The sequence below is a fragment of the Cricetulus griseus genome, chromosome 2, assembly GCF_003668045.3.
Source record: "Cricetulus griseus strain 17A/GY chromosome 2, alternate assembly CriGri-PICRH-1.0, whole genome shotgun sequence".
Taxonomy (NCBI): Eukaryota; Metazoa; Chordata; class Mammalia; order Rodentia; family Cricetidae; genus Cricetulus; species Cricetulus griseus.
The window spans coordinates 12711052-12733647 of NC_048595.1; the positions used below are offsets into that span (position 1 = coordinate 12711052).

General features: G+C 53.7%; 1 protein-coding gene across 5 annotated transcripts in view; it reads left to right on the top strand.

Moving 5' to 3' along the window:
* Positions 1-22596, top strand: part of Arhgef10l (Rho guanine nucleotide exchange factor 10 like) — a 137959-nt gene that overhangs the window by 95683 nt on the left and 19680 nt on the right. For all 5 annotated transcript variants that reach the window (XM_027399873.2, XM_035439451.1, XM_027399874.2 and 2 more), the window contains 5 exons: positions 2834-2955; positions 9083-9169; positions 10881-11104; positions 12574-12728; positions 18325-18473. In XM_027399873.2, the coding sequence (XP_027255674.1) occupies positions 2834-2955; positions 9083-9169; positions 10881-11104; positions 12574-12728; positions 18325-18473 (737 nt within the window). The remainder of the gene's footprint in view (positions 1-2833; positions 2956-9082; positions 9170-10880; positions 11105-12573; positions 12729-18324; positions 18474-22596) is intronic.

Consider the following 22596-nt stretch of genomic DNA (forward strand, 5'->3'; position numbering starts at 1 on the left):
TAAAAATATATATGGTAATAAATTGCCAAGGCCCGATGGGCTGTGGTTGCGCAGGGGAAAGGAGGGAGGGAGGAGCTGGGGTGAGTGAGGTGTGGAGGTGGGGGCTGTGCGTCCACCCGTCTGGCTGTCAGGTGAGTGAGCTTCACGGGTCTCCTGCCTGACAGAGGAAGGTCTGTTTGGTTGTGAGTTCCCCGAGGGCTGGGACAGCATCTCAAAACGGTGCCCTCTTTATTTACCACTGGGCCCTAACGGAGAGGCCGCAGGGCCGTCCATTTCCCACAGTGGCTGGGCATGCTGTGTAACATGCCCGTGGCTTACTTTCTTCATTTCAGCTCCCCCAGCTTAGAGGGGATGGAGGTCCCCAGAGGGAGGACTGTTTGTGATGAAGTCATCCTTTGCCTGGTGGGTCTCTCGCACTCTGGCTTTTCCTCTCTCCCTTTTCTGTGGAAGGCTAGGTTTTGTGGGACAGTTCCCAGGACCCAGAATGTGAAGGGCCTCTTCTGGGCCAATTAGGAAATGTAGTCAATCCTGAGCCCTTTAGGCAGGGGTAGGAACCCTCAGGGTAACCAGCCAGACTTTGTGTTTCAAAGGAAGCTTCCAGGTTCTCAAGGCCTGCTCACCTGTGTGTTTTGCTGCAGCTCCTCTGGCCCAGTTGGGCTTTGAGCTGGGGCCTCTCTTGGGTGTGGTTCCTCTATACACACATCAGCCTTTCATTTTGGTCTGGCATCATTTCTTTCACAAAAGCCAGTCATATTGATGGGGTACATTAGACACCCGTGCAAAAGGAGGCTCCAAAAGAAAGCTACTGTTCGGGCTGCGCTTGGTTATTGGCGTGTGGTCTGTAGTATGGCTGGCACCAAGTGAGTGGTTGTGTAGGAAGGACATGGAGGGAATGTTTTGGCCCTCATGGATCACTGACATTATAGAGAAGCCCCTGTCCCCACATGCACTTGTATACACAGGCTCACACATAGGGACACACACACACGTTCACATACAGGGACACACACACAGGTTCACACACAGGCTCACACACAGGCACACACATAGGCTCACACACAGGCACACACACAGGCTCACACACAGGTTCACACACAGGCACACACACAGGCACACACACAAGCTCATACACAGGAATAGAGAAGTTCAAGGAAGAGCCCAGCTAACCTGTTCCTTCAGTTACAATGGATCATGCTTCATGAACTCATCTTGAATTGAAAACATCTGAAGGGGAGCTGCTTTTAGCCTCTAACCTCGCACACATCACAGTTTAGCCCAGCTGACCTTCAGCATGCCCAGGTCATTTCCATTAGTCCTTGGTTGGGCAGAAATACAGGAAACTAAGTCCCTCACCTGATACCCCAGGTATCTCTAGTGATGCAAACAAACCCAACTGTGCATGCATGGACACATACACACATGTATGAACGCACACACAGTCGGGTGTTGAGAATTGTGACAAGACCCAAAAAGGGCACCCTCCAGAAATGCCTGGTGTGGTGAACTGAAGGGTTCAGTTGCTCATCCTGAGTGGCTTGGAGCTGCCTACTCAGCATCCTGAGAGACAGTGCCTCCTAGTGCCTGTCCAGCTTGAATAGAAGGCTGGTTTCTGCTTTCCCACCATCGCAAAGTGGATGATCATACGTTGTGTCCTCCCAACCTGGAGACACTTGCAGTGATAAAGGGATGTGAAAACTCTGACAGAGGCTGGCACTCTGTTGAGAAGAAAGGATGGAGGCATAGTTACGCAAGGCCTTTAGGAGAGGGGCCTGCTGCAGAGTGGGGTGGAGGGGCGGCATTTTGTGCAAAGGGACATCCAGAGCTGTGTGCTGAAACTGTGGAGCCTGGAGACCAGGAGATGAGCCTGACAGGGAGGGATGGTCCTTGTGGCTCTTCCAGAAGAGCCTGGGCCTGACTCCATGCAGACCACTGGTGTTTTCAAACAGGCCTCCGTTTCTGAGGGCTGGACTATGGGTGTGTGCCACCACACCAGGTTCATTCCATGCTGAGGACAGAGCCTGGGGTCTCTTGCATGCTAGGCGAATGCTCTACTAACTGAGCCACTTCTCTAGCCTCGTGAGCTCTCTCTCCTTTTCTTCATTTCTCCCTTCCTTTCTTTGATGTGGAATGTGTGTGCATGTATGGATGAACTCACTGCTCAGGCACATGTGAATGCCTGAAGGTGACACTGTATGTCTTCTGTCTGTCACTTCTGAAGCAAAGTCTCTCTCTGAACTTGGATCTCATCTATCTATCTTATCTGTCTGTCTATCTATCTATCTATCTATCTATCTATCTATCTATCTATCTATCTATTGGCTAGACTGCATGGCCATGGAGTCCCTAAGATCTCTGTCTGTCTGTCTGTCTGTCTGTCTGTCTGTCTGTCTGTCTGTCTGTCTGTCTGTCTGTCCCCTCTATCACTGGGGTTACAGATACTCACTGTCATACCTAACTTTTACATGGGTGCTGGGGATCTGAACTCAGGTCCTTATGTTTGCCCAGCAAGTACTTTATCCATCCACCATCTCCCATGCCCACTCACCCTTTTATTGGAAAGGAATTGAGGCTCATGGACTTGGGGTGTCCTCACGGGTTGCTCCGTGGTAGTGTCAGACTGGGACTCTGTTCTCGGGTTTCCAAGCTCCTTGCCTGTGGTCCACGGCCTACTCCATAGACTGGGCTTCATCTCAGACTAACAGGCATGTGGGGTGGGGGCCTGATCAGGGCCTGGCCTGCTGGGGTCTCTGGTGACTCTGGGGGCTGAGGGCCAGTCACTATCTGCTGGGGTGCACACTCACTGGCTTTGTCCACCTCCTTCCTCTTGCTGCAGGGGAGGAGAACCAGCCAGGATGGCTGTGTCCCGATGAGGACAGGAAAAGCAAAGCCCCGTTCTGGTGCCCCATCCTGGCCTGCTGCGTCCCTGCCTTCTCCTCCCGGGCCCTCAGCCTGCAGGTGAGTGGACCTGGCATGTGGTAGCTGTGGTGGCGCTGCCTAGCCTGGGAGAACCAGTGTCCAGGTAGTGTCCACTGTAGCTGGAAAGGCCCAGCGTCTCAGTCTAGCTTACTGACCCAGGGGGCCAAGCCTTTTTTGTCGTTCTGTGAGTCAGCATTCCCACCAAAAGAATGGGTGTGTATGAATGACCAGCACGGGTCATGGGGTGGAAAATTCCATTATTTTGTGATAGTGAATACCAGCAACCTCATCTGTTGAAGGCCTGACTCGGGGATTGTGCCCAAATTGATGCCACCAGGCCAGTGCTGGCTTTGGTGGCCGCTGCCCTTATCCTGGGATGCTCCGTGGCCATCATGCCCTCTCACTTGCCCACAATGCTCTTCTTGTGTTTAGCTGCACTTGTTGTAATAGTGATTAGAATAGAATTTCACAGGATATCAAAGCCCAGACAGGTCTTCCAAAATGACAGCCAATAAGGGGTTGGTTTAACTTGATTACGGTCTCCGTGGTGTTAACCACCAGGAAGCTCGCCCCACGTCCGTCACTTGTCCCTTGTGTCCTGGCAGAGCCCACCCCTCCATCTGGAGCAACTGTTGTCTATCCTCTCCCAAGCAGATGAGGACCCTGAGCTCTGGGACGGGCGAGCGAGCGTGGGACCCAGCACAGATAAATAGTCGCAGGAGCCGTGCGGGCTGGGCTGTAGACTGGGGCTCTAAGAGCTGAAAGAGCACCCATGCGATGTAAGTTCATCGTTCGTTCCTCTACTCATCTGTGGGTTCACAGGTCATCTCTCTGTACTAGAACTGGGAGTGCACTGGTGACCAGGACGTGCGAGGTTCCCACCCCATGCAGCCTTCAGTCTAGTGGACAAAGACAGGCGGGACCTCAGCACGCAGAAGGGAACTGAAGGAAATAGCGAGTATAAGGCAGAGACATGGCAGGCATGGAAATGGGGGCCGCATGGTTAGCGGGTGCAGGGAGGGCCCCTTGGAGGACGTGGCATAAAGAGAGATTCACAAAACAAGAAGGACACAGACCCCAGAGGGCCCGGGGACTCACATTCTAAGTCAAATCAGTGTGGAGCAGATAAACCAAAAGGAGTTGGCAGGGAACTGGACGGAGCTTGGACTGGTTGTCTCTCCTATGTGCCATCTAGACCTGTTTCAGTGTGAGTTCTGGAGGGGGCATTGAGACTATTGCTCTGGATGATGATGAGGCCTGTCGTTGGGCGAGGGAGGCTATGACAACCTTGTAGTGTTTCATTCTCAGAGCCCTGACAGACCGAGGCAGGCAATGGTGGCATCTGGATCTTGATTTAAGGCTTGGGGCTCAGTGCAGGGGCCTGCCAGAGGTAGAGTCAGGCTGGGACCTGGCGGCCAGGGCTTGGGACCAGGGGGAAGTAGGAAAGACTCTCAGTTCTGCTGCAGAGTGAGGCTTCACCCAGCCCAGCCTCTGATCAGGATAAAAAATAAAGTCATGCACTACTTAGCGGTTATTTAATTTTTTGGAGATTTATTCATTATTTTGATTTGTATGTATGGATTTTTGGCTAGCATACAATGTATGTGCACCACATGCATGCAGTGCCACATAGGGACCAGGAGAGGGCACCAGATGCCCCTGGAACTGAAGTTAGAGATGGTGTGAGGCCACCTTGTGGGTGCTGGGAACTAAGCTCATGCCCTCTGCAAGAGCAGCCAGTGCTTTTAATTGCTGAGCCACCTGTCCAGTCTCCCCTGTAATACTTTTTTTTTTTTTTCTGGCTGTCCTGGAATTCACTCTGTAGACCAGACCAGACTGACCTCTAATTTAGAGATCCTCCTGCTTCCCCAGTGATGGGATTAAAGGCTAGGCCATCACTGCCCAGTTTTCCCATGTAATACTTAAAAAATTATCCTTCAGGGTATGGCCTGTATGTGCTTTTTTTTTTTTTTTTTTTTTTTAAAGGGAAGTAATGAAGGACTGAGGGTTACCTGTGGGCCTCGGTGTGGAAGCCAGAGTTCATGGAGATGAGACTGTTAGGGTCTGTCCTGTGTTAGTTACACAAGGCTAGTCCTGGTGTGTGGCCTTCGTAGTGGGGACTGGAGTCTTCTGTCACCCCTAGGGTCTTAAGGTTTCCTGATAAACAGTCAGACCTGAGTCAGGCCTCATAGGTCAGACACAGATTGTAGGGTTCCCAAGTGGCTTTCTGTTCCCAGAGTCTCCTTGAAAGAATTGACACCTGATGGGAGCCATCTGCCACCCTGAACCTGGGAGGATGAGGAAGGCCTATGTATCTCCTCACTTGGAGTTGCTGGGGCTCCAGAATATGTGGGCTGACAGAGTGCTCAGCCCATGCTCAGCTGTTCCCAAGGAGTCCCCATGTCATCTGAGAGAGCCATGCATGAACCTCTGTGGGTAATGGGCCCAGAGGAAGAGATCCTGGAGGACCTGCCAGAGCCCGCCTGGCCCTATTTTCTGGACTCCTTTAGCTCTGCTTTGCCCGCCTCCTACATAGCCTAAACAGCTGTGCCCCATCAGCTCGGTGCTGACAGCAGGATGAATTAGAGCGGAGACTGCCAGCCTTGTCCAATTACTGTGGGAACAGATGTGCATGTGAGCAGCTGCCCAGGCTCTTCTCCCACTCACGTGGGCTCTCAGGTGGCCACATGAGCTGGCAGCCAGCCTATCTCTTCCCTGGGAAGGCCAGAGTTTGGCAAGGGAATTGCTGGTCCTGCCTCTTTCTTGGGCAGACAAACCCCTGCTGTAGCTGCTAGGTGAAGTGTGTTCTGGGCTCTACCATTTCTGGGGGTCAAGGAACAATGCTCTTCTTGGAGCTGACAGCTGCGCCCATGCTGGACCATGCCAGACCTCTGATTGGCAGGGGAACTGGCTGTGGGGGAGTGTAAGAGGAGGCTGACTGGGAGTCTCTCTGCCTTCGTGCCCCAGCCTGGAATGCCCAAGTCATGTGACACTAGAAAGCTGTTAAACTCATAGTATAAAGCCACATCTTTAGTATCAACCGGAGAGGCCATTGAGGCCCCTGGCTGGGTCACAGTGAGGACTAAATGGTACCGTTAGGGTCTGGGGAGATGGCCTAGAGGTAAATGCTCACCATGTGAACATGGATTTGATCCCTAGCACTCATGGAAGAGAAAGATGGGTGTGTAGTGTGGGCCTGTGGTGATCCCAGTGTGGGGAGGTGGAGATGGGTGGGGCTCTGGGCACAGTGAGATACCTGGTTTCAAAAAATCAGGTGGAAGGTGGTAGAGGACCAGTGTTGACTGCTGACCCTTATACACACATGTACACACGTGCACATGCATGTATGTGCACCACGACACACCTCTGATCCTTGTACACACGTGTACACATGTGGACATGTACACCCATGCACATGCATGTATGTGCCCCACGACACAGTTGTGGGTGATGCACTCAGGGCTCAAGGAACAGAAATGAAAATCTCAGGACATTTTTACCCCAGGAAGAATCCCCAAAGACTTGACCACTGGGATAGCCTGAGGAATCTCCTTGGGCTCTTGGCTCTGTTCCAAAGTAGGGGGCCTGTCCCTAGAGGGGCAGCAGGAGGTCAGGGGAGGACATGCCACAAACCAGGTCGATCTCAAGGCCTGCCTGGGAACAGGCTTGGGAGGGTGGAGTGTGTCCATTCTGAGGGCCTTTGATTTTTAAAATGACATGTATTTATTTGTGGGGGGCTTGCCATGGTGCACACATGGAGGTGTGAGGACAGTTTGTTGGTGTTTTATCATTCCACCATGAGGGTTCAGGGCATTGAACTCAGGTCGTTGGCCTTGGTGGCAAGTACCTTTACATGCTAAGCCATCTCTCTGAGATGCCTTGTGGAACTGGGCTTGTAGCCTGGCCCCAAGGCGTCTATAGCCAGACAGCTTGGTTCTCAGCTTCCCAGCCCAGCAGCCTCTGTTCTGATGGACACCGGCTCCATTTTCCAGAATGGCTGCAGGTTGTTTTCTGTGGCTATGGCAAGACACTTGAGGTCGGATAGTGTTTGAAGAAGAGAGGTCCATGTGGACCACAGCCTTGGGTGCTGACCATCTAAAGACCAGGCAGCCCCAGTCCGTTCTCCAGTGAGGTCTCAGGGCAGTGGCATGGTGATGGGGTGATCACATGTGCAGACCTTCCTTTGGCGAGGCTAGAAGCTGGGAGGCTCAGGGGCAGGCTGGGTCAGTTGCTAACAGCCTACTCCTGGGGGAACTGGGGTTCCATGAGAACATCAATGTCTTCCTAGGGTAATGCATCCTTAGCCTAGTCACCTCCTTGTGTCCTCCCCTTAAAGGTCTCACTACCCTCACACTGCCCTCCTGGGGACCAGGCTTCCAGAACTCGAGCCTTTGGGGGACACACTGTAACTGTGTCTGTGGCACAGCAGTTGGGAACCCTAAAGACTGCTGGCTGGGTAGTTGCTCTCCTGTGGTGCATGTGAAGCTCTGGAGAATTCTATGTAGGCTTTAAAGCCACAGGGCTGCTGGGTGCTCACTTACATACAGGAAGTTGATGTGTCAGCAGGTGGGTGTCAGGCTGGCTGAATGCAAAGTTAAAATCCTTTCACCAGCCAGGACCCTGTTACTTCATGTGCCTGGCTTTCTGTCAGGAGCAAGACTGGGGTCCAGACACTGGTCCTCCCGGCCCGCTCCCCACCCCCCGCAGGTTTTCTCTGTATAAACAGTCCTGGCTGTCCTAGAACTCACTTAGTAGACCAGCCTTGTCTTGAACTCACAGATATCCACTTGCCTCTGACTCCCAAGTGCCAACATTGAAGGCGAGAGCCACCACCGTCCAGCTAAGGACATTGGTCCCTTAAGGAAGCATGCAGCTATTACCACCATCTTAGACCCATTTCTGCCAACCAGCTGACATCAGGGCCTGAAGGAATAGCCATGGAGATGCCCGAGTCTGGGCTGCGATGATGTCTTCTTCCCCAAGAGGACAGGAATGGCAGCCTGGCAGAAAGGCTGGGGCCCTCCAGCCAGCAAACCCATGGAGGCAGAGGTTCTGGAGGCTTCTCGCTTAGTGTGTGAGCCCTGGATCCCCAGGTGGGAAGAAGTGGAAGACCCTAGTGCTGAGGTCTCTGGCTAGGTGCTTCCGGGTAGAACTTCAGTGAGAGAGGAGAGAGAGAACAACCAATCAGGAATGGAAGGTCTGAGTCTAGTCCCGCCTCTGCCCCTAAATATGCTGTGCAACCTTACGCCATCATGTCCCCACTCTGAGCTTCAATCTGGCTAACTGCTACATGAGGAGGGTGTCTGGGGCAGCTTCTGGCTTTCTTGCACATGACCTTTAGGAATCTTGGTAGAATGTTCCAGCAGAACAGGACTGTCAGGCTCTTGACCAGCAGAGGGCAGCACGTGCCTGGGAAAAGTCCCAGTGTCTCTATGTCTCTTGACACAGCCCTTTCCGGCTGGCCCCGCTGCCCTTATAGTGCTGTACTGTCCAGAAAGACAGGCTTGTCCAGGTCAGCACCTAAAACAAGGCTCTGAGAGGCCACCTAGTCAGGGCTTGAAGCAATAGATGCAGAAGGTATAGTATAAGGAGCCAGTGGCTCTCAGTGATAGCTGGCTGCTGTCAAGTCCCTGATCTCATGTTTCCCTTACACACCCCACCCAGTCCCCGTCCCGGTGGGTCCTTCTGTGGAGGGGTGTTGGTGCAGAGCCCCTTACCTCATTTTCACCTCTTTACAGCTCCTTGGAGGCGTGTGGGAGGCCATGGGGGTACAGGAGCAAGTGGGACCTTGTCACCCACTTCCTCTGTGACCTAGTGCTGGCCCAGGCCCTCTGTGGAGTTTGTCTTTTCCACCTATGAAATAAAGTGCTTGGATGGGGCCAGAGAGCTTAGTGGTTATCCACAAGCCTTATCTAGAAGCCGCCTGGTACCAGAGACTATGGGCAGGTGTACAGTATCATTCAGGCCTTTTCTGGACAGAAGGTTCTAGAAGAGTGATGATCAAATATGAAGCATAGCAAACTATGCATGTGGCCTGTGTCACTTTCTTGGCCCCCACCCTCAGGGATTCTCATGGGGGGTGCGGAGATAGGCTCAGAACTCTGTCAGATATTGGCATTTTGGCACCTCACTGATTGACCTGCCCTTACTGTCTCTGTCTCTACAGCTTGGGGGTCTGGTCCACAGTCCTGTCAACTGTCCCCTGTTGGGCTTCTCAGCTGTCAGCACTTCCCTTCCACAGGGCTACCTCTGGGTAAGTAGTCCTTTTGCTCAGCCAGGGTGGGGTGGTGGTCTATCCTCAGGATGGGGACAGAGAGGGGAGCTCTCAAAAAGGGTTCTGCGAAAGCCACCTGCTTGTCTAGCAACCCTGTCTATCAAAGGCTTCCTGGGAATCTTGGAGTTTGGAGGTGGGAAGTGGGCAGAGCCTTATTCAGGGTAATGGAGCCCAGGGAAAGTGAGGTGTTTGCAGGGGATCAGATGAGTGTAAGCTGTGCAAAGGCCAGGGTTGCAGAGGCCTGGGCTGCAGGAGACCAGGGTTGCAGGAGACCAGGGTTGCAGAGACCAGGGTTGCAGGAGACCAGGGTTGCAGAGACCAGGGTTGCAGAGGCCTGGGCTGCAGGAGACCAGGGTTGCAGGAGACCAGGGTTGCAGAGACCAGGGTTGCAGAGACCTGGGCTGCAGGAGACCAGGGTTGCAGGAGACCAGGGTTGCAGAGACCTGGGCTGCAGGAGACCAGGGTTGCAGGAGACCAGGGTTGCAGAGACCAGGGTTGCAGAGACCAGGGTTGCAGGAGACCTGGGCTGCAGGAGACCAGGGTTGCAGGAGACCTGGGTTGCAGGAGACCAGGGTTGCAGGAGACCTGGGTTTCAGGAGACCAGGGTTGCAGAGGCCTGGGTTGCAGAGGCCTGGGTGGCAGGAAGCCCAGCTCAGAAGAGGCTCAGTCCTAGGATGCCTGGGTCTCTGACCTCACCCAGGGTTTAGGCATCATCACTGGCTCTTACTTACCTTACATGCAGCTTCTAGCCGCCTCCTCTACTTCTGAGGTTCTCAGCAAAGCCCTGTCTTTTTTAAAATGAGAGGTCCCCATGCTCCTTGGGTTGCTGTCTGTGTCTTCCTATGTCCAGGGTTCTGGCTTCCCCATCCCTGACCAGCCTCTAGCACATGCTCTTTCCCACCTGTGGGCATTTGTGCAGCAGAACCTTGGCTTACCCTTCAGACTGCAGTACAAATGTTTATTTTTTCCCTTCACTGTTCCAAATTATCATCTAGCACCTGGTGAATCTATTCATCTATGCATGCATGCACCCACTTACCCAGTCCATCCTTCATCTGTTCATGTATCTATTTGTGTATCCATCTGTGCATCTGTTTGTCCATCCGTCCATCCATACATCTACCCACCCATCATCCCATCCATCCGTCATCCTTCATCTAACCTTCCACCCTTCCACACACCCACCGACCCAACCACCATTTATCCATCCAGTTGCCCACTCACTCGTGCTTGCATGCATCAGTCTGATCACTTGACAGGTGTACACACTGAGTGCGTACCCTGAGCGAGACACAAAAGTACAACAGTGAACAGGACAGAGGGTCATTTTAAGGAGACAGCGTGGCTCATTGGGTGTTACTTGGGAGGCCTCTATAGAGGGGAAACTGGAAGGCTGACTGGTATTGTGTCTACTTGAGCCCTTTCTTAATTTCCTTTGGCCCCTGAAACTAATTTGTTTCTTTGTAGCTGGGAGCAAATGACCTTTGTTAGTGCAGGCTGTGTGTGGACCGGAGAGAGGAACTTCCTCTCCACTACCCCAATGGAAATGTGTGTGTGTGTGTGTGTGTGTGTGTGTGTGTGTGTGTGTGTGTGTGTGTATTTGTCCATGTGTGTTGGTGTCAGGGTGTGGTTCCTGGGAGTGTGTGCTCTGTTCACTGGCCTGACAGCCCCTCTGGACCTCTGCTTCCAGGTTGGAGGTGGGCAGGAGGGTGCTGGTGGCCAGGTGGAGATCTTCTCCCTGAACCGGCCTTCACCACGCACCGTCAAGTCCTTCCCACTGGCAGCCCCGGTGCTCTGCATAGAGTACATTCCAGATCCAGAGGAGGAGGCTGAGGGTGCAGAGGAGAGCCGGGTGGCTGCCGATGCCTCGACGGCAGTGCACCCCACCGTCTGCCTCGGGTTGCAGGATGGCAGGTGAGGGGCAGGAGGATGGGTAGGGACAGCCTGTATGCCAGGCAGATGGCTGCAGGTAGTCCCCCCAGCTCTGTGGGTCCCTAACCATGGCACTCTTCCCCAGCTTGGTGTCACCAAGAAGATGGGAGCTGGAGACAGCCAGTCTAAGTGTCAGGAGTGGCTTATGTCATAGCTGGCAGCTCCCCATGCCTCTGGCACCCCTTCCTGGCTGTGCATCCTTAGGCACACCATGTCAAGTTGGGTTCTTGTCCATGGTGAAGCTTAGGAGTCCTGCAGTCCATCATGTTGTCATGTTGCTAAGTCTCAGGTTCCTGTGGTCAGTGAGGCTTAGCGCCCCCCCCCCCCCCCCCGCCCGCAGGGCTGTGTGAGTACAAGAGGGCCATCCCACACAATCCCGAGAAGAATGTCCAAAAGAGAATTCCCCTGCATCTCTGCTCTTCACCATATCTTGCAGAAGGACAGTGTGTGTCTGTGGAGTACCTACTGTGTGCCTCACACATACTGAGTGGGATCTTTCACAGTGACCTTGCAGTCTGAGGGCTATATTCATTCCCAGTTCCCACACAGGGAGGGGCTGAAGCTAGCATTCTAAGAAGTGGTGGGGAGTCACACTCACCTCCCCACAGTCCAGGCTGGGACTGTAGCCTAGTGCGCTGTCTGGGCCTGGACTTAGGAGAGATCTGGGGAACTCCTTTTGTTTTAGTTTTGAGACAAGATAAATTTCATGTATTACAATTTTAGGGGGCTGGGTAGAAAGCTTGCATAGCCTACACAAGGTCTGAGTTCCAATCCCTTGAACCCCAAACTGGGCATGGTGATTCATGTCTGTGATCCCCAGCACTTGAAAGGTGGTGGCAAGAGGATCAGAAGTTCAAGGCCATCCTTGGTTACATAGCAAGATCGAGACCAGCCTGGATCACACTGAGACCCCAATTCAAAAAACCAAAATGAAACAAATCACTGTTTTGCCATTTTAAGGAATACAATTTGGTGGTTCCTGGCAATCACTGCCTACCTCCAGAACATTCTCATTACTCCCCAAAGAAGCCTATACCCATCTCATCCCCTCCTTGGAAACCGCTGATCATCCTTAGCCTCTGAGGGCTTGCCCTCAGGCATGTCCTATAAATGACATCTAGTCCCTCATGGCCTCTATTCCTGGCTTCTCATCACTGTGTGCATGCTTGCAAAGCAGGCCCGGGAGTGTTGTCATGCTTTGTTCCCTGATGGCCCTCAGGTGGGCACCATGGGTCACTTGAGGAAGAGAGATGAAGGTCAGCACTCTAGGTTAGCAGCCAGGAGTAGGTAGTTGGATTTGAACTCAGGCCCGAGTGGCATCGGAACTCAGCACTGTTCTCATTGTATTCTAGAGCTGGAGTCGTGACTTGTGACAAGCCAGGCTCCTGTAGGAGGAACAAGGCTGGGCAAGTGAGGCCCATGAGTCACAGTGATATCATCTCTCTCCTCAGCATCCTGCTCTATGGCAGTGTGGACACTGGCACCCAGTGCCTAGCAACCTGCAAGAGCCCAGGCCCGCAGCCCGTGCTCTGCCTGCGGCACAGCCCCTTCTACCTGCTTGCTGGCCTACAGGACGGGACCCTCGCTGCCTATCCTCGGACCAGTGGTGAGGACTGCTGGGTGGGTGGGCTTGGGGGGGTGGCATCTGGGCACCAGGTTGGAGCTGGATCTTCTGCTGAGAGATTGAACAAGGCAATCCAGGGAGACAGTGTTGTAACCATCTAGCCTCAGACTGGAGGGGTTCTGAGACCTGACCTTCCTTGGGATCTAATACCAGGTTCCCACATGTGAATTCCTGTAGAAATACAGCACTTATTTCTCTGCCAGTAAACATGCTCTGGGGGACAGTGCTCCGTGGGCTGAGAGACTGAGGGTTGTGGCGTGGGAATCAAGACTCACTAGACTCAGTCCAGGTTAAGTGGAGTTTATTTGGAGAGATTACACTTACACAAGAGTTAGGCGGCTGCCACAGTTTCCAGCTCCAAGGATCCTTCCAGGCTGTTCCCGACCAGCAGCAAGAGCCTCGACCCCAGATCTAGTCCTCCCCCTGTCATGTCCTCACCTGTGACCACACCCAAATGGGCGTGGTCAGTGCTCCAGGTATGGGTGGGGGTGTACATCTCACTACAGAGGGTGGCCTTGGAAAGATCTGACTCCTTGTTCAGGCTCTGCCCTGTGACAGCCATGTCCCTCCCCTCCCCCAAGTAAGTGGCTTTTTCTTTGTGTCTTGGGTTCTTTCATAAAGTGAGAATCTGGTGGTGCCCACCCATCTTGGTTCTGGTGATCAAAACAACAAAGTGTAGACAGGGCACAGGCCAAGATGGGTGGTGAGAAGGGGAGGCACCTCTGGGCTGTCACTGCCAGAGAGAGCTGTTTTGGCCATGTCACTGAGCCTGACGTGGGAGGCTGGGCAGTGCTACGCGTAGCCCTGTACACCACACTCCAGCACTCCAGGAACAGTGTCAAGGATGTGCTGTGCCCTCATCATCTTAAGATGTCACCTCTGTCCCAGGCACTAGGACACTGAGCCTGGGGGAGGGAGGAGTCTCGCTCCTTCACAGCCAAGTGAGTGCTGTGCATGCTCCCTGAGCCCCAGGCTCACTTAGCCCCTCCCTCGCCTCCCCCCCCATTTGATGGTGTGGCAAGTGTGGCAGCCCCAAGGCTCTACAGCAGTCTCCCTCCACCCCCAGCTCAGCTCTGATCCCATGGCTGCGTCATCATTGCAGCCTGTTGCAGGGTTATAAAGGGATATTTGCAGTGAGGATTGGTTTTTTTTTTTCCTACTTGGCACTATGTTGGTATTTTTAATTAGCTTTTGATAAGGCATTTATAGTTTTTAATTAAAGGGGAAGAAGGGAAAAAATCCCTCTTACCATCAGACCGAGCAGAGCGTGTGCGTGAATGTAAATCCTGGCTTAGATGTGCTGGGGTATAACAAGAGGGTCTGAGGGGACCAGCCATCCTCCTGTGTACCCTGACACCACCCGACTCCAGCTTCATCCAGCCCTGGCTACCTGTAGGGGTGCTGAGGTGGGCGGAGTAGGGCTGCTGTAGCTAAGTACCACAGCTCAAACAGCAGAAGTTCAAGATCAACACTTTCACTTTTGTTTTTTCTAGACAGGGTTTCTCTGTATAAACAACCTTGGCTGTCTTGGAACTCACTCTGTAGACCAGGCTGGCCTCAAACATACAGAGATCCCCCTGCCTCTGCCTCTCACATGCTGAAATTTAATTCGTGCACTATGACTTTTGAGAAGGGTCCATTTTAGGCTTCTTCAGCTCTCAGTGACATCTTGACTTGGGGTGACATCACATGGGTCCTTACGGTCCCTGTCCATGAACCTTTGTGTCCCAATCTCCCCTTTTATAAGGATGCCTGTCACTCTGGGTTAGGGCCCCACCAACCCAGGGTCACTAATTACATTTGTAGGAATGCTGTCTCCAAGAAAGACTCCATTCCAAGGCATTGATGCAGGGTTGGGGCTGCAGTTCCTGATGTAGTTTTCGATTTAGCCATTGACCTTCAGCCTAGGCTTGGAGGCTGCTAGCTTGTCAGAATGGAGAACCCCTAGGGGTATTACACCTCATGCCCTCACTTTTGGGGGAGTCTTCCCTGCAAACATTTGCTCCCCCCATATGTATGAATACCTACTGTGTGCCAAGGATATGCCGGTCAGCAAAACAGACATGTCTCCTGCCCTTGTGAGGTTTAAAGTCTACACAGGGAGGTCAGAATAGCTATGTCAACAAGCAGGAATCTAGGGTCTCCTGAGGTAATACTGGGGTCACTGTTAGAGCCTGACTACCTAGTAGGGTGTATTCAGTGCCTGGGGCCCATCCAAAGAGGCAGACCCTAAAGATGAGAACTGAGAGAGAGGTAGCCAGGCAGGTGGCGAGTTGAGGGAACAGAATTTGGAGCAGAAGGACCAGTGTGTGTGAAGGCCAGAGGCAGGAATATGCCTGGCATCAAGGGGGCCCCAGAGACCAGGCTGCAGAGCTAGCTAAGAGCCAGAGGGTAAGTGGCACTGGGCAAAGTCTGGGTACGGACAGCTGCTGTGAGGACCTTGAGTTTGTCTCAGCCCATTGGGAAGGGGAGAGAAGCACTACAGAGCCTAGACACTGGGCCCCTTTGACAGGAGGGCAGGTGCGCCTGACACAGCACCTGCTCTAGGGTTCCATTCTCTGGGTGTCTGTGGCTCTTATGGCCTCTGAGAAGTCTTCTCTTCGCCAGACCCCCAGTCGCCCTGAGGTACCCCAAAGAGGTGATCCCGGGCCTGAAGCCAGACCTTAGAACCACAGCACCACGCGGTTTAGAAGAGGCTCCAGAGGCTTCCTTCTCTGTGCTGCCCCTGGGGCCAGCCTCAAGGAACCCTTCTAGAACCTCTCCAGGGTGCCCCTGGTGGCCTGGAGCGTCTGGGATGTGACTGCTGCATCCCGGAGCTGGTGTTGGATGAGATGCAATCTCCTTACCTGTGAAATGCTGCCTCCTGGCATAGCCAGATCTGGACCCCTGTGGGAGACTAGCAGGCTGTGTCATCTGAGGCTGGGGGAGGGGGAGGGATGCTGGCACCCTGAAGGTGCCTTTGCTGAGACAGGCCTTCATCTCTGCTGACCGGCTGTGCAGTCGGAGCCAACCTAGATGAATGGGCTGTCACACAGGGGCGGGTGTGAGCCTGCGAGTGCAGGTTCTGCACCGCGTGCTTACAGCTACCCAAGGGTTGGAGGGGGGGGCGAGTGGAGGGGGCAGCCCCCTGAGCCCTGCCCAGCCTCAGTAATTACCTTTGTAGTCTGTGACGCTGGTAAAATTGGGGGCTGGAAGGACCTTAGAGGGCAGAGTCTGTCAAGAAAACCGAGTCCCAGCAAGGTCAGTAAGTTCAGGGTGCCCCTGTGGGCTCTGGTGGGGGCTCCTGGCCACTGTCCACTCTGGTATAAACCTATACTGAATTTTATCACAGTTCCTTGCTTTGGAGGGCTTCTGGGGACACCCACCCATGAAGGTGGGATGGTCAGTGTACATATGCCCCTTCAGGACTTCAGGGGCTGTGATGCTCTGTCCTTGCGTGGCAGATGCAAATGTTCTTCAGCCTTTGCTGCTGTGCCCTTGGGTGGACCCCAGTTCTCAGCCTCTGAGGTGCTACCCCAGCATCTTTAGCTCTTTCCCCACGTTTTCCCACCACACCTTAGCCGTAGTAGCAGAGGCTCCAGCATCTGGCCACAGACACTGCTCACTTGCTGCCACTAGGGGGCACTCAAAAGCCTTGCACTTCCCTGACTCTGGTGTCCCCGGTCCAGGGTCACATTCCTATGGAGGTCTGGCCCCCTTTTGGTCACCCACCCCTCCTAGACACCATTCCCAGCACAGAACTGGTAGTAGGGCTGGGAGGCACCCAGGCCAGACCCAGCTCTAAGTTTAAATGCTGCTTGGCTCCACAGTCCTTATGGGAGTTGCCCAGGTGCTCTACTCCGGACCTCTGTTGTCACCTTTAATTACATGGCGCCAGCATTGGCTTCTGTAGACTGTTGGAGCCAGTGAGCAGGGACGACTGTGTGGCTGTGTGACTTGGGTAATTGAACTTGCAGCATGTTAGTTATAAGTCAGGGCTAATGATAGTATCTGCCACACAGGCTTGTGGGAGGTAAAGAATTCATTCATGAGCAGAGCGACAGGCACACAGATGCGGAGGGGACTCAGTGTTGGCCACTGGCACTTTTTATCAGTGCCCCTCCCTTGCTGGGCTGGGTCAGCATACATGGTTCCGTGACTTCTTGCAGCATCTGAGGAGTGGGAATACATGGTCACCACATCCATTTTAGGGATGAGGAGACGGGGGCTCAGAGAGGTCAAGTCCCTGACCAAATGGACACGGGACTTCTGAGCCACAGAGTGCGCTAGCCTGGCCTGCTTGCTGTGTATGTGGTGGCTTACGATTTGAGCTGGAAGGAGTGGCAGTATGTATGGGAGGGGGCTCCCCAGATCTTAATTTATCATTTGGGCTGGGGGTATGAAGCCGGGTTCAGGGGAGGATGATGGTGGGGGGCACGCTGGCCGCATATGTCTAGGAGACAGGCTGAGGATTTTGGCGGCTTCTCCGTATAACTTAGGGTCCTCCATCGCTGGGGGACAGCCCTGCTCAGTCCTGCCATATAGCACTTGGCTCAGAGAAGGGTATGTCTGTGCTGAGAGGCTTTGTGTTCTTTCTGAGGAGAGGTGAGGGGGTTTGGGATACCCAGCAGCTGACTCTATCCTGCTTCCCTGGCTGCAGCCACTGTTGCTGTAGGGTGTGCACCTCCCCGCCCCAGACCCCTTGTTGGGCCTCAGCTCCCCTCAGACCTTCCTGATCTGTACCCTGACAGCCTAGGGCAATCACTGGGGCTTGGTGCAGCTTGAGAGAAGGCAGTGTCCAGCCACTGTGCTCAGGTGCCAGGGAGCGGGTCTCAAGAGCTAGCATGGCTGAGGGTGGGGAGAGGAGACACTTGTTTCTGGCCAGGCTGCTGCTTTGGTCTCTGGAAACAGCAGATGAGAATGCCACCTCTCAGAGCCTCTCCCCGCTGCGTCTGGTGGCATCTCTGGAGGGGGAGATCTTGGCAAAGGGACAGGAGCATCATCAGGTGACAGACAGGGTCTGAGGGAAGCCCTGATGCTGTTCAGATGAGCTGGGGTCTCAGTGAAGTCCCCTCCCCCATCCAAACAGACTTTGAGAAGCAGAGGGGAGGTGCACTCAAGGCCCTTAGCAGAATCAGGGCCACTCTGGTTCCAAATCCTCAAACTCTGGGGTCCTGCTACCTCCTGGCAGGCACTAGTGTGGAGGGCGCCTCTCCCAGAAGCCCCTGCGTATCCATCCTCCATGTGTATCTGTTACTTGGTGTTTGGCTCATGAGCCAAACTGGACTGGGGGCTGCCATCTCTACCCAGGACCTAAACCTGTGCCTGTCTCTATTCTCAGCACCCAGCTCATGGCCCAGATGATAGTAGGTGCTTTCTGAGTGCATGTGGAGTGACTGAATGAGGGAGAGATGGGGGGAGGGATGAAGAGAGGGAGGGAGAGAGTCAGGGAAGGAGGGGAGTCCAGGGCGACCCCCAGGTCAATGGAGTATAGTGTCCGTCACCCCAGTGAAATGGAGGTGAAGGGCCATAGTGGGAGAGGGCATATGGAGTTAGCCACAGGGTTTCAGCCACTGACCTGTGCCCTTCTTTCCCATAGGTGGGATTCCCTGGGACCTGGAGAGCCCTCCCATGTGCTTGACTGTGGGCCCAGGGCCCATTCGCACGCTGCTGAGCCTGGAGGATGCCGCATGGGCCAGCTGTGGGCCACGGGTCACTGTATTGGATGCTGCCACTCTGCAGACTCAGGTACCCATAACGGGGCTTATGACCACAGCGTCCCTCCTGGGCAGAGACACAGCTATATAGTGGCCTGTGCTCTTTAAGTAGAGGTAAAGATGGAGGCCAGCTGTGTGTCTCTGCTGTTGGCCTCATGGGCTATGCCAGGCTTGCCTGTCCCACCTTGCCGCATCCTATGTGTTCCATCCTTAGTGGCTGATGTGAGCTTTGTGGTGGCTTCCCAAATGGTATTTTGGTGACATTTGCCATTGATGATGTGTTTGAATTATTGATCTGATCAGATACGGCGCCAGACCCAGAGGGGAGCCTGGCAAAGGTCCCCAGACAGGCAGGCTCCTCAGGGTTGTACCTTGTGTGGGCCAGTTTTCCTGTCTCCACTAGGTTCTCTGTCTTGGACACCTCTAATTTGTACTTAGCTCAGGCACTGGGCAGAGCTTGGTGCTGCTAGCTTGTAGGTGGCCAGGACAAGGTCCTGGAGGGCTCAGTCCTCACAGGATAAGTGGGGAAACTGAAGTATGGGTGCTACGAATGATGTCTAGAGGGGTGTGTGTGTGTGTGTGTGTGTGTGTGTGTGTGTGTGTGTGTGTGTGAGAGAGAGAAGTCCTGGGAGCCATGACCTACTAGTCTCCTTATCTTTGTTCCTGCTTTTGCCGAAGTCTAGAGGTGGTTGAGCATCTGAGTCTGCACATGGGTTTATGACCAGTTGTCACTTGGCCAATGAACACCTTCATGCTGGCCCCATGGGAACACTGATCCATGAAGGGGGGTGACATATGTCCTCCCTGGGGTCCTGTGGCCCCCTGTAGGAGGCAGAGCCAAGAGGTCCGTAGGTGACCTAGGTGAGGAGGCTCAAGTTGGGGTGGAGGCTGAGGCAGACTCAGGAGCCGCAGGCACAGGAGAGACAGGGTGTGTTTTAGTCTGACACACAGGTCTGAAGACCAGAAAGTCACTAGGGCAAATGCCAGTTTGAAGCTGGCCTTCCGAGGACCCCAAAGCGCTGAGGTTTCTGCCTGGTTCTGAAGGTGGGAATATCTTCCATCTCTCTTAGCTAGAGTCAGAGAGCACTTCTCCCTTCTCAGCTGTGGTGGTCACTGGACCAGGTGAGGCCCCCACACTCTGGTAGGTCATCTGTGTGACTCTGCCTACAGGTCAGATCTTCCCCTTATACAGAAACACCCTCACAGACATGCCCAGAATCATACCTTGGCGCAGTCAAGTGATTGCCTGAAATGACACTGAGTGTCCCATTTTGAAGGAGCTGCAGTACCATCCAGCACCATCAGGGGGCGATGTGGGGGGGACATGGTAGGAGTTGGATGACTGACCATATGCCAGCCACTTAGCAGGGGAGGGTGTGTTTTGTGAGTCCCCTGTAAGACACCTGTCTCTCTCTCTCTCTCTCTCTCTCTCTCTCTCTCTCTCTCTCTCTCTCTCTCTCTCTCTCTCTGTGTGTGTGTGTGTGTGTGTGTGTGTGTGTATGTGTGTACAACCTTGGGTGTCATTCCTCAGGTACTGTCCACCTTTATCTTCGAGACAGAGTCTTTCTGATCCTGGGACTCATCAGTTAGGCTGGGCTGGCTGACCGTCTTCCCTGGGATCCGCCTATCTCCATCCCACCTCCAGCCCCAGCTCTGGGATACTAGCTGTGCCACCGTCTCGGGTTTTTTGTTGTTATTTTTTAAATATGGGTTCTGAGGATTGAACTCCTGTCTGCATACCATGCCATCTCACAAGCCCCATGCTGCCCTTTGTAGAGAGAAAACTAGGAGTTCCTTGACTGCTCTCCTGCTGTCTGTCCCATTCAAAGGCTACTTGAGCATGGTGCTGAGGACCTGTGACCTCCCTGGGCTGCTGAGCCAGACCAGAGGCTAGAGAGGTGTGGCCAATGAGATCATAGCCCCATTCCCCTGACTTCTTGTTTTCCTGACGGTGGGGAGGGGACCTAGTGACTGTAACTACAGACCCTCTTCCTGCCCCCACTACTGTACCCCCGAAAGCTTCCCTGCTAGGACCCTCCATCATTTCCCTTCAAGGCCCTGTCACCTCCTCTACTTTGTGAAAGGAAGGTGGGTGAGGTCAGCTGATGCTCCAGGCCTTATGGCCCCAAAAGCTGTTCCCACAGAAGTCTCTTTCAGAGAGGGAGTCCTCTTTCCAGGGAGCCGAGGATGGTGGCCGCTGTGGGGTTGGGGATCAATAGGCTTATAGCTGGGGAAGTTGGAAGTTGGGCTACCTCCCCCGGCCTCCCTGGCTGTCTTGTAAACATGAGCAGTGGAGGCTTCTTAGAAGGGAGAGCTGGCAGGGTTGTCAAACGCAGCAGTCTCACTTCTGTCCCAGCCACTGGTGGTCCATCTCTGTTGGTAGGGTAGCCTGCACCCCTGGAGCGAATATGGTTTGTGAATAGCACTGGTTAGGACACTGGTTTTATGACCTTGGGGAACATTCCTGTGCAGTGGTTAGACATCCATTATCCTTGTTTGACTAGCTCCCTGACTTTTGGCTATACGGAGCCTAAAGGGTCAAACTGCTTGCATAGACTCAGGTGTCAGTGGTGTGGGCCTTGCCAGCCTCTGTGGCCTGCCTCCCTCTTGCTTCATGGGAAGAGACTCTATCCCTTCCTGTCCCAGGAGTGTGAGCTGGGCACAGGAGGTCTGTAGAGTCTGTAAGGGCTGTTCTCACTAGGCTCTGACCCTCCAGGGTCATAGTGTTTGTAGTCTGGCTCTGGCCAGACTGTCTCAGGGCTCCAGGGACCTCCTGGCTCCTGTGAGGCTGTGGTGATTTAAGATTAGTGCTGGACCAGCTGCTCTTAAGGCAGGGTCAGTATGGCCTTTCACCTACTGTGTACCCTGGGCAGTGAATCCAGAGCCACTGGCCGGGACTCCAAACAGGAGGGGCTGGAAAACCAGAGGATGAGCGTTCAGGGCTGCTGGGAAGTTTCTATGCAGGTGGGTGGTAGCTCACTTCCCCCTCCCCCATAACACGCCACAGTAGTAGCTCAGTTACAAGATCACACCATGTATATTTAATAGAGCCGGCCTCCTGCCTGAACGGAGGGGAGCTGCCCGCTCTGGCATTGTGCATTAGAACTGGCTCCATCTAGATGCTACTAATGATCACAGACTGTGTCCTGGGCTAGCTGGCGCCACACTTGCCTCTGGGTCCCTGGCGAGACTAGCCAGTCCTGGGGAAGCCTCCAGAGTGTCCACACATTTCAGTCTGTGGTTGTGCTGAGCCTGGGTTCAGCACCTGCAGGGTCTTCAATGTCCTAGCATGGTGCTGGGTTCCAAGGGAGCCCCCTGTAACACCTGCCTTATGCAACCTCCCCCAGGGTTGAGGAAAGCCATGGGGAGTGAGTGAGCATTCTGGAAACTTAGAGCCAGCTAGCAAGTGTCCCATGCTAGAAGACCTGGCTGTACAGTTCTCATGGCTGGGGTACAAGGTGAAGATACCAGGGCTAATCTAGGTTGTCTCTATGCCCAGGAAGTGACAATGGACTTTGGTGGACTTGGCCTGGACTTATTTATTGATTGCTTTTTTGAGACAGAGTTTCTCTGTGTAATAGTCCTGGCTGACCTGGAACTAACTTTGGAGACCAGGCTGGACTCCAACTCACTGAGATCTGCCTGCCTCTGCCTCTGCCCCTGCCTCCCAACTGCTGGGATTAAAGGCGTGTGCCACCACCACTGAGACCTAGGTATTTTACATATATGAACTTATTTAGTCTTTAAGCCACCTTCTGATAGGGGTACTGTTCCTACTTAAAAGACGAGGAAATAGACACAGAAAGGTTAAGTAATTTGCATGAGGCTATCCAGCTAGAAAAATGCAGAGTACAGGGTTTGAGCACAGGCCTTATTGGTCTTAATTCCCAGACTGCCTGTCTCTTCTGGGATGTCACTCTGGGGAACCCCGTTATGAGCCTGCCTCTTTCACTATTGCACCTTCCAGGTCAAGGATTGTGCCTTGGTGACCCCGTGTCTGGTTCATTGGTGGTGACAGGATGTGCCAGTTAGGAGACAGTCCTAGGGTTCAGGTGTTGGGTGCAGAGTAGGCCACCAGTCTCCAGGTCCTCAGGCACTTAGGGGACCAAGACAAGCAAGACCTGGCCTCTGCTCTTCAGGGGTTCAGAGTGCAT